General features: G+C 38.6%; 1 protein-coding gene across 3 annotated transcripts in view; it reads right to left on the bottom strand.

Moving 5' to 3' along the window:
* ankrd52b (ankyrin repeat domain 52b) overlaps positions 1-12,273 on the bottom strand; it is a 67,405-nt gene that overhangs the window by 51,053 nt on the left and 4,079 nt on the right. For all 3 annotated transcript variants that reach the window (XM_079843919.1, XM_079843921.1, XM_079843920.1), the window contains exons 6-13: positions 8,817-8,904; positions 8,592-8,734; positions 7,579-7,791; positions 7,421-7,499; positions 3,380-3,494; positions 504-586; positions 331-394; positions 163-231 (exon numbers count right to left, since the gene is read on the bottom strand). In XM_079843919.1, the coding sequence (XP_079700045.1) occupies positions 163-231; positions 331-394; positions 504-586; positions 3,380-3,494; positions 7,421-7,499; positions 7,579-7,791; positions 8,592-8,734; positions 8,817-8,904 (854 nt within the window). The remainder of the gene's footprint in view (positions 1-162; positions 232-330; positions 395-503; positions 587-3,379; positions 3,495-7,420; positions 7,500-7,578; positions 7,792-8,591; positions 8,735-8,816; positions 8,905-12,273) is intronic.

Below are 12,273 nucleotides of genomic sequence, written 5' to 3'. Positions count from 1 at the left end.
AAACATGCCAGTTTTAGTGCATGTCGCAATTACAAATAAAATAATTAACAGAAACATTTTCAATAGTGGTCTCGTACTTATGGACCCCACTGACTATGTACACAAGATTTAACAATGTGAATATACAACATAATTATTATTATTGAAAAATAAAGTTTTTACCTTCCAAAGTTGTCCTTTTTACTAAAATCAGCACCACTGTTCAACAGCAATTTAAGACATTCAACATTTCTGTAAGTTAAAAAATTGAAAAACAAAGTATGAATACCAAAATAATATATTAAATGTATATTAAATATGAAGCATATAAATGGTAGCCATTTAACGTACCCGCCTGAGGCAGCTATATGCAAACATGTCCTTCCCAGGCTGTCCAGAGTGTTTATGTCAAACCCTGCTGACAGTAAATGTTTGTTAGACAAACACACAATACTAGACAGTTGACATACATCTGCAAAATGAATAATGTGTCACCTACTAGACACTGTATATGTGACTTTTACCTGAGGAGAGTAACTTTCGACAACAGTCTGAAAATCCGTAAAACACCGCCATGTGCAATGGAGTCATCCCATTAATGCCTCGCCTATGCAGTTATTGCAAAAGCATAATTACTATTTAAATATGCATTTGAATATTTTATAAACATATTCTCAAGATAAGCTGAAGACATGACATGATTCAAACCATCACACTACTAAGAGTCATCCTATAGAAACATTAAAGGGTTGATGAATTGAGAAATCAGCTTTCCCTTGAGCTTTGGATATATAAAAGTTCATCGTGATATAAGAATATCCTGTTTCAGAGCTGAAAACGTCCTTGTCAGTCAAAGAAAAGCTTTAATTGACACCAGGCCCAGAAAACGCTCAATCTCAGAATATGTCGACCATTGATGTCATAGAATGCAGAAGCGCCGCATCAAGCCCGCCCACCGACTTGTGGAGCTAAACGGGTCGCGCTACCGAGCAATAAACATGTCGGTTCCAGCTCACGTGCGTAAGACATTGCGCGTTTGTTCGCTTCATTTCACCGCGGAATCGAATGTAAACAAGATACAGGTCGAGATTGGATTTGCAGACATATTGAGATTAAAACACAATGTTGTGCCTTCTATATTGGATCCGACAGGAATGGTGCAACACACTTATGTGAGTAATTGTTACAGATCTTTTGATATCTATTGATTACATACCTTAGCACGCTGTCAGGCTGGAGAATCCTTTATTTGAGGTGTTATTGGTTAATTCGTGATCAGACTCGGACTTGTAACGTTATGGGCCAGGGGTTGCAAAGACCAACGTCCCGGGGCTATGTGTTTTTCAGACGGGCTACCAAAACGTATCACCAGCCTGCAGACGGGCTATCTTAAATATTGAAATAACATTCCTTTCTTGCACACGCGAGTGTGTGTGTACGGTTCATGGTTATATTCACTGATCGGGTAGGCCAAGTAATAAAAAAATAACATTACAAGCGAACGCGGGTGGATGAGAGATGAATCATTGTGTTTGATAAAGATATTTTGCAAGTCCTGAGAATGTTTCCCCAGACACTTTCAAAACAATTCCCACATGTTCTGAGTGGAGCTGAAGCACATTAAATATGTAAATCTTATCCAATCCTAGCTGTGGACGTTTACTTCCAAGTATTCAGTGCAGCACGCCCATAGGAACCAAGCGTTTCTTCAGAGAGCCTCAAAACCAAGGCAGAAAATAGCCTATTACTTATTCATTATGATGTTTTTGAATGTAAAAACCATGCAAATGTCATAAGTTGACCTCAGACAACAGTATAAAAAAAATGTAAAAGCCAGTTCATTACCCCTTTAAAATTGTACAATAATTTAAATACTCACTAACCCCTTAAATTCACAGCAAAAACCCCACTGATAAATTAACTCTCCTCAGAGTTTATTTGAGTCCACACTCATCAAGAGTGTTAAAATTAACACTGAATCAGTGTTAAAGTTAATGAGATAATTAGGTGATTAAGTGAGTGATGATTGACCATTAGTGATGAACACCTGCTTTTAAATAGCATAATCACTGAAGGAAAGGAGTTACCATTTTACTAATGTTTGCTTTATTTGAGCTCTTGATCCTTGATTTCTAATGTTAGATTTTGTCTGGCTGCTGTAACCAAGTTGTAGACGCCAGACAACATAGAGAAAATGTGATCAGGTGTTATTGGTTATGTTTTGATCACTGATTTCATGATTTCATTTAAAGCCTAATAGAAAGTTAGATTTATGTTATCGATTACAGGATCCCTGTGATTCTCTGATTAAATTTCTTATTTTCTTTTACATTTGCTGTTTTTATGTGACTTTTTAATAGCTTGTCTTGTGATGTTTAGAGTTCATCTGTTTATCTGAATATGCTGTTTGTCACCGCTATTGAGATTCATAAGCTGATTATTGTGTGTGTGTGTGTGTGTGTGTGTGTGTGTGTGTGTGTGTGTGTGTGTGTGTGTGTGTGTGTGTGTGTGTGTGTGTGTTTGTGTCTAAATAAAAAGAAATTGTGCAGAATCTCAAACTGTAACATCACAGGGCTCTAGTAATCAATAATTTAAAGTGAACACATCACCATATAACCCGAGATTGGGCTCAGAATGATATCAGTTAGTGAGGTCACTACATGGTGATTATGACTATCAAAACATAATCAACACCTGAACACATTTTCTCATTTTTCACATTTTCACATTGCTTTCTTTGCAGAAAAAAGTCAAGGGCCAAGACCAGGGCCAAGCCCAACTAAAGCAAATCCTAATCACCATAATGGTGACATAAAATGGTGACTCTTTCCTTCAGCGATTCTTGTTAACAGCAAGTGTTCATCACTAATGGCCAATCATCACTCAACTAATAATCTTTTTCACTAACATTAACACTGCTTCAGTGTTACTTTTAACACTCTTGAGTGTGGAGTCAAACTCTGAGGAGTGTTAAATTAACACTGGGGTTTTTGCAGTGTTTAAGAATCCACGAACATGGAATTAATTGATTTCAATGGTTTAAAGAAAGTGTATGCCATATTTTAGTCACTGGTGTTGCTGTATACTGTTGGCAACATTAAAGGCATTTGAAATACCATCAATTTCAATATATTGACTTGTACTGTAGTCCCTCCCCACCCCCCTTTATAAAAAAAAAAGAATCGGATAATGAATTTCATTTACACATCAGGTTGGATAATGGGCATACTTTTAAATCTACTCCTGCTATGATGTATCTAATCTTGGTCTGTCTTTGAGTTGTCCTAAGCCAATGAACAGTACCAGCTGTGTTTGGTTGTCAAGGAGTAGAGATACAAACTCTAAAGTGTCTGTTCTACTTGAGTAGTCTGTGTGTTTAAATGGTTTGGTAGAGACACACCTGGCCACGTCCGCACCGTTATTCATGAGTATACCGATGAGCAACTCGTGACCATGTTTAGCAGCAGCGTGAAGAGCAGTATTACCAAATCTATCAAGACACTCCACCTCTGCACCTACAACAGAAGAAAAAAATATATTACAACATTGGCAATGTTATAAAGACCATTGTTACATTTGTCACAAACAAACTACAGGCCAGAAAGCATGACGGTGGCAAACTGGAAAGGCAGGTGGCAAAAACGTTGGCAGGCAGGTGGTATAGGGGGAAGTGACATTCACATTTTATTGGATACATTTTTTGATATGCCCCTGAAAGCAAGACACGTCACATTTTTGGTCTGTTTTCCAAGATGAGAATGACTGTGAATTTTAAATGCATATCTGCTGATCTGTTAAGAGTACTAGCATCTACAGTTGTGGTCATAATTATTGGCACCCGCGGTAAATATGATCAAAGATGGCTGTGAAAATAAATCTGCATTGTTTATCCTTTTGATCTTTCATTGAAGTAAAATAATTAAAAATTGGGGGTAAATCACATTATGAAGTAATTCCTTTTCTTCAAAACACACTGACCATGATTATTTGCATCCCTAGAATGTTTTATGAGTAAAATATCTCCCATTAATATTAAAAAATTTTAGCACACCAGGGTGACTAGGAACATGAAATATGACAGCTATGACTTCTTGTTTCACAGAAGTATAAATATGAGGAAACATAAAGTCCAAATTCTCTTATTCATCATCACAATGAATAAAACCACAGAATATAGTTCTGATGTGCAGCAAAAGATTGTTGAGCTTCACAAAACAGAAAGTGGCTGTAAGAAAATAGCTAAAGCTTTGAAAATCACCATTTCCACCATCAGTGCAATAATTAAGAAGTTCCAATCAACTAAAGATGTTATGAATCTGCCTGGAAGAGGACGTGTGTCTATATCGTCCTAATGCATGGCAAGGAGGAGAGTTTGAGTGGACAAATACTCTCCAACGATCACAGATGGAGAATTGTAGAGATTAGTTGAGTCTTGGGGTCAGAAAGCCTAAAAAAAAATTAAACAACCCCTACAGAAAAGTTAGTTCATGCATTCATGACCTCGAGACTAGATTACTGTAATGCTTTATTAGCTGGTTGTCCTGCATCATCGATAAACAAACTGCAGTTAGTCCAAAACGCAGCTGCTAGAGTGCTTACTAGGTCAAGAAAATATGATCATATAACACCAATTTTATCATCCCTACACTGGTTACCTATTAAGTTCCGTATCAATTACAAAGTATTGCTACTGACCTATAAAGCCCTAAATGGGCTAGCTCCAGTGTATTTAACTGATCTTTTATCGCCCTACAATCCATCGCGCTCTTTAAGATCACTAAACTCGAGGCTTCTGGTCATTCCTAGGATATCTAAGTCCACTAAAGGAGGGAGGGCTTTTTCACATTTAGCTCCTAAACTCTGGAATAGTCTTCCGGATATTGTTCGAGGTTCAGACACGCTGTCCCAGTTTAAAACTAGATTAAAGACGCATCTCTTTAGCCAAGCATTCACATTATAAATTAAGTTTTATACTACAGTTAAATCGCACCAACAGCATTAATATTCTGAACAGCAGCTATGCTAATTATTTCCCATCTGCTTTTCTGTTGTTATCTCGGGACACTAGTCCCGAGGTAACTAGTTCGTCAGCTCCAGTTTGTATCCAGCCTCTGATGGAGACTTCAGATGCCCCAACACCTGTGATGAGACGACTCGACGCCTGTGAAGAGACGACTCAACGCCAGCGTTGTTATGGCCTAAAATAATACATGATTGATTAACTTATCCTAACATTTTTTCTTTAACATTCTCTTTTCTAACATTTTTCAATGTACATTTATGAAATGCACTTTCTGTGAAGCTGCTTTGAAACAATGTGTATTGTGAAAAGCGCTATACAAATAAATTTGAATTGAATTGAATTGAATACATCAGCACAAGTTGTTTGGGAGGGTTTCAGGAAAAATCCTCTACAAAATGAAGCTTCTGCCATGGCTGTCCCAGTTCCCTGACCTGAACCCTATAGAAAATGAATGGTGTGAACTGAAGAGAAGAGCTGGGAATCTGAAGGATCTGGAGATCAAATGGATAAACAATGCAGATTTATTTTACAGCCATCTTTGTTCATATATGCCAATAATTCTGGTTGAATAATTCTGACCACAGCTGTAAATGGTCTCACAGCAAACCGATATGGACTAAAAAGCACCAGAGTAAATGATAACAGAATTTGCTTTCTTTGACTGTTCCATTAATATTTGTAGGTATAACAGATACTGTTGAATACCAGCGTATGCTGTGTTTTTGGTGATATTCGCCAGATTTTTCTTTCCGCAGCTATTTATCAGTATCTACTTCGTTTTGGGTTTCCAGACAGAATTTCTTTTATACAAAAGCTGACACTGGGGCAGAGCCATTTAAAAAGTAATATGTAAAAAATAAAGTCACCAATCAAAATTAAAAAATGTTATGGAATACTGCACATCATTATTTGTTTTAATTCATGTTCCTTGTAATCTTGAATCAAAATAACTTCCCCTCCATCTTGCGGCGACATCACTTCTCTGATGACAAAGGCGGGGCAACCTGTCACTCACATGAGATCAGCCAATAACAAACCACAACTATCCAATCAATTCCCCACGGACAAAATCAAGCCCTGCCCTACATTTGTTCTTGTTCACTTGAATAAACGGCACATTAGGGAAGAAAAGACTAATTGCAACATTAAGCTGACTTTAAGAGTTAAAGTCCCTATCATATCATAATGCGACACCAGGCACGATGCAAGTGTTTTTTGCTAGTTTCAGCCCGACGCAGTTCTCATTTTCACGTCCATCGCCACGTTGTTTAAATATCAAATGCACTGGCGCATTTGTTCGCCCATGAGCATCTGGTCTGAAAACCAGGTGTGTTCAGGAGCATTGTTGGAGCGTTGCTATTTTGAGGAACTGAAAACGACTGCGCAGTATTTTTTGTGTTATTTAAAGGGTGTGTTAGTGATATGAGCCTATAGGCGGTGCCCATCGCGCGTAAACTCTGATTATTACACAGACAGGGATGCACAGCAGCACACACACGTGCCAAATATTAAAAATATCGTATCATATATTTTAGTAATTATCATAAAGTAGGTATCATTCGAAAGCTGTGTATCTGAATCCTGTGAAAACCGTTTGGAAATCGGACGTTGTGTTACCATGGGAACGGTACTCTAAATTCTTTTAGCGGGCTCCTCTCCTAGTGGACGGTGTCATGTTTCATATTACAACATTTATTTGAACTACTTTATAATCAAAATCTTTTATAATCTTAACAAAACACATATCGTCGGAAAGGTCTGAGTCTCAAGGTTCCATATTTGTACATGTTTTGTGATGGAAGTGATATTTGGACAGACATTTGGCATAAAAAAAAACAATCAATGGAATGTGGATGACACCCGGTGGCTATTTTTGGTATAGCGCCTAAACAAAATCTCATGGGAACTTCAATTTTTGTAATATCAACTTCAAATTTGGAACACAACTTGGTTAGACATATGGCTTTGATTTGATATTAATTTTAGAAAATATATGTTCAATAAAATGAAAATATTTAGTAAAGTATTTTTCATATACAGTAAATTTAAATGTCCATACATTTTTCATACTTTCATATTTTGAATTGCAATTGCAATAATCTGCTGAGTGTCTTCTTTAAAACAAGACAAAACTTAGGTCTATATTCCAAAGAATTCTTGAATTACAGGCCTTTAAGTTTGGATAGGGCATTTTCATGTATATTCTCAAAAAGGGGGGTGACAGTTAAGGGGTTAAGAGACTAGGTACAACCCTTTTGGACCATGTGCCTGGCGCACCGACCGTTTTTTTTTCCGTTGTTAAACTAGCAAAAGTGGATTCGGACACGCCCTAAGTGCACCTGCGCCATGCGCTTCAGACCATGAGCTCAGATTGTTAAAATAGGGCCCTTAAAGTCTATGGTTTGAGCTTGGCTTTACCATTCTGAATGAGTATCTGGGAACGGGTGAAGTGTCCCTGAGTGGCGGCCATATGCAAAGGACTCTTCCCATCTTTATTCTGAAATCAAAACAAGAAAGGTCAAAGAGAAAAAACCCTGCAATATCCATCTGCCATTTTTGGGTTCATGTCTCCCGACCGGAATGTTAACGTCTGCCCCGTTATTGACCAGCAGCTCCAGACACAGGGCTCCGTCGGTGGAGATGGCAGACAGGTGCAGCGGTGTGCAGCCACGTGTGTTTGATTGGTTAACATTGGCACCACAGTTAACCAGCTGACTTGCTATAACCTCTTGTCCAGCATAACAAACCATGTGGAGAGCACTGCTACCAGAACCATCGGCTTCATCAATCTAACAGACAAATGAGAGAGAAAGCAAAAATCTAATTTGATTCTATATAGTTTCTCTAATAGACACTACATTTTCAACTAAATATCCAAATCAATTTAATTACTAAACTAAATTAAATACAGTAGGTCTGCCCACATTGTCACTGTATGATAATTGAAATGAGCTGATGACATCCCCGTTTTCTCCAGAGCGGCTGTACAGCCGAATCAAATTCTGTTGCATTATTTTCCTGTTTAACACTGTGAAGCTGCTTTGAAACAATCTGCATTGTAAAAAGCGCTATATAAATAAAGTTGACTTGACTTGACTCTAATGCACAATTCATAAGTACACATTACTCCAAAGAAAAAAATCTGTCTGATGTTGTCAGAATTAAAGAGATAGTTCACCCAAAAATTAACATTACCCCATGATTTACTCACCCTTAAGTCATCCTAGGTGTATATGACATTCTTCTTTCAGGCTAATACAATCCTGCCTAAACATAAAGGACATAAAAAATGTCCTGCCTCTTCCAAGCTTTATAATGGCTGTTTCTGTTTTTAAGTCCATAAAAGTGCATTCATCCATTATAAAAGTGCTCCACACGGCTCCGGGGGTTAATAAAGACCTTCTGAAGCGTAATTATGTGTTTGTGTAAGAAAAATATCCATATTTAAAACTTTACAAACTGTAATTTCTAACTTCCGCTAACGGTCGTACGCACGTTCACGAGAGACTGACGTTCCAGCGTATAATATATACTGCTAGTAGGTGTCAAATGTAGAAATGCCCACTAATGTCGAGACATGATTGCTCACCTGTGCTCCATTTTTCAGGAGATACTTGACCACTTCAGTGTGTCCACTAAGAGCCGCCGCATGTAGAGGGGTAAATCCCTGCTTATCCCTGCAGGACACATCAGCACTGCACGCTACTAAGAGCTTCACAACCTCCAGATGCCCTGATCGTCAGACAAAATCTATAAGATAACACTCTGTACAGAAGTCTATATAATACACATGCTTATTCAGAGGACCAGATACCTAGATGAGCAGCCAAATGGATGGGCTGCCTGTCCTTTACGTCTCTGGCACTCAGGTTGGCCCCTTTATTTAGAAGCAGTGTCACTGTCTAAGGACATTATTGATTAGTTTTTATGAAAAGTGTTACATAACATCCAAGCCTTACTAATAATGTGTAAGAAATACAGGAGGGCCAGATTTACTAACAGCTTGCCCAGCGCAAACCCTCTTTTGGTGTTTAAAAAACTACTGTGAGGATTTACTAAAGACACACAGGGATAAACTAGCGCTGAAAAGGCGTGGGCAGGGTTATTTGTGCGGCTGATCTTATTGCATATGCATTTGTAGGAGTTTCCCTTTCAGATGAGAGTATTTATGGGAGGAGAGTATTTAAATGAATCATGCACAGTGATTTACTAAGGTTTGTGCTTGTCAATTTACTGGTGTTTGCACCATTACTTAAACCAGATGCTAACTGGTAGATTGTGTTGGTCATTAAGGAAATTATCCGGCTGCATCTGTGTCCTTTAATTTGTGTGTTGTCAGTAGATCACACGCTGAACTTTCCACTCCCATCTGCGCTTTTTTTAAATTGCGCTCTCACGCTAATTTAGTAAATCTGGCCCATAGAAGGCTATATCTACATTATATATGTGACAGACGCTCTCTTAAGTGGATTCGCATTCTGTGGACAGAGATATTCGAAAACGATGATGCAAATTGTACTATCTATGGTTATACTAGCATTGTTGTGCCTTCTATTGTTTCTTTCAGTGTTGCTCAATGTTGCTTTTTACAATCTTTGTTACATTCCTTCAAATATTTTCTCACAATTGCTGTCCTGTGTTAAAACATAAGGGCAATTGTGTTTTTGACCATACGGTAGTGGCCAAAAGTGATGTCCAGCCTAGAAAAATTTACCCTTTATTCAAATATTATTACAAGTTTTCTAAAGATTTTGTGAGCATGTTGCGTAGTTGTGCTTGGAGTCAATTGTTTTATTTGTGATAACAACGCAGTGAGACGTCAAATTGTGCAACATCATTTTTGCTTTGGCCAGGCTGTCATACAAAGCAATTATGAACACATGCAAATAAAAAAGAGAACCAGCAAAATAATAATAACTCATAGTCAATGTATGTTTTTTCCTGTGAGCTTTTTGTTTTTCTATGCAGTTTTTGGCATAGTAGAATAAAACCTGTAGCTGTAGTTTGCCTTTTTTCCCCAAATAATTTTGTCAGATAAATACTTTAACCAAGTTTAGTGTTTTTTTCTTCCCTCAAATTTAAAATATGTAAGGAAAAATATTTTCCTCATATTTTCATGGTTTCATCGAAAACAAATGTCCCTTCCGGACATCACTTTTGGTCACCAGTAAGTGGTGAGATATCTATGCCAAAAGATTATGTCTGGTCTCTCTGTATATCCAAATACGTATTACGCATGCGCAGTAAGAAGATTTAAGTGTTTTCAGATGTTTAAAGTCAGCATGAAAAGGAAGTTGTGATTAGTCTTTTCTTCCCTGTTGTGCCGTATATCCAAGAACAAATGTAGGACGGGGCTTGATTTTGTCCGTGGGGAATTGATTGGATGCCCCGCCCTTGTCATCAGACAAGAGATGTTGCCGCAAGATGGAGGGGAAGTTATACTGATTTAAGATTACCAGGGCGCATGAATTTATGAAATGATGCACACAGACAAATATATATATATATATATATACAGTGAGGAAAATAAGTATTTGAACACCCTGCTATTTTGCAAGTTCTCCCACTTAGAAATCATGGAGGGGTCTGAAATTGTCATCGTAGGTGCATGTCCACTGTGAGAGACATAATCTAAAATCATAATCCAGAAATCACAATGTATGATTTTTTAACTATTCATTTGTATGATACAGCTGCAAATAAGTATTTGAACACCTGTCTATCAGTTAGAATTCTGACCCTCAAAGACCTGTTAGTCTGCCTTTAAAATGTCCACCTCCACTCCATTTATTATCCTAAATTAGATGCACCTGTTTGAGGTCGTTAGCTGCATAAAGACACCTTTCCACCCCATACAATCAGTAAGAATCCAACTACTAACATGGCCAAGACCAAAGAGCTGTCCAAAGACACTAGAGACAAAAGTGTACACCTCCACAAGGCTGGAAAGGGCTACGGGGAAATTGCCAAGCAGCTTGGTGAAAAAAAGGTCCACTGTTGGAGCAATCATTAGAAAATGGAAGAAGCTAAACATGACTGTCAATCTCCCTCGGACTGGGGCTCATGCAAGATCTCACCTCGTGGGGTCTCCATGATCCTAAGAAAGGTGAAAAATCAGCCCAGAACTACACGGGAGGAGCTGGTCAATGACCTGAAAAGAGCTGGGACCACCGTTTCCAAGGTTACTGTTGGTAATACACTAAGACGTCATGGTTTGAAATCATGCATGGCACGGAAGGTTCCCCTGCTTAAACCAGCACATGTCCAGGCCCGTCTTAAGTTTGCCAATGACCATTTGGATGATCCAGAGGAGTCATGGGAGAAAGTCATGTGGTCAGATGAGACCACAATAGGTCATCAACTTTTGGAGGAAGAAGAATGATGAGTATCATCCCAAGAACACCATCCCTACTGTAAAGCATGGGGGTGGTAGCATCATGCTTTGGGGCTTTTATCATCATGTTTTTCTGCACATGGGACAGGGCGACTGCACTGTATTAAGGAGAGGATGACCGGGGCCATGTATTGTGAGATTTTGGGGAACAACCTCCTTCCCTCAGTTAGAGCATTGAAGATGGGTCGAGGCTGGGTCTTCCAACATGACAATGACCCGAAGCACACAGCCAGGATAACCAAGGAGTGGCTCTGTAAGAAGCATATCAAGGCTCTGGCGTGGCCTAGCCAGTCTCCAGACCTAAACCCAATAGAGAATCTTTAGTGGACATGCACCTACGATGACAATTTCAGACCCCTCCATGATTTCTAAGTGGGAGAACTAGCAAGATAGCAGGGTGTTCAAATACTTATTTTCCTCACTGAAAAAAATAAGAATTGTCCATTTTGATTTCATGGTGACCTTCAGAAACTTTTGGAAAACGCTAGTGTGGACGGAGAGCATATATTTTCCATTTTCAGATGTATCCAGATTAAAGCTGCACTATGAAACTTTTCCATCCGCTAGAGGTCACCTATTCGCCAAAACAAAGGCGTAGTTTGATGATGCCAAGTTTGAGCTCAGAATCTTTGGACATGTGGTCTCCACCTCACAGACGGTTGAAAAGAATCGGAATAGGTCTCGGGCAGAAATTATGTTCATGGATGTGATTATTAACATTACTGTAGTATGAAGCAGGAGCGATTGTTAAAAAGAAGCGCGCAACACAAGCCTCGCAAGCAGCGGAACCTTTATTATGGCATAGTCGCCGGTGGGACTTTTATTATGCCACAGTCGCCTGCGCCATTTCCGTTTTTCCGGCCATGAGTATGAGGTA

This window comes from Gobio gobio (assembly GCF_949357685.1).
Source record: "Gobio gobio genome assembly, chromosome: 19".
NCBI classification, from domain to species: Eukaryota; Metazoa; Chordata; class Actinopteri; order Cypriniformes; family Gobionidae; genus Gobio; species Gobio gobio.
Note: the sequence above shows the minus strand (reverse complement) of the source record. Positions and strands in the feature narration are given on the sequence as shown.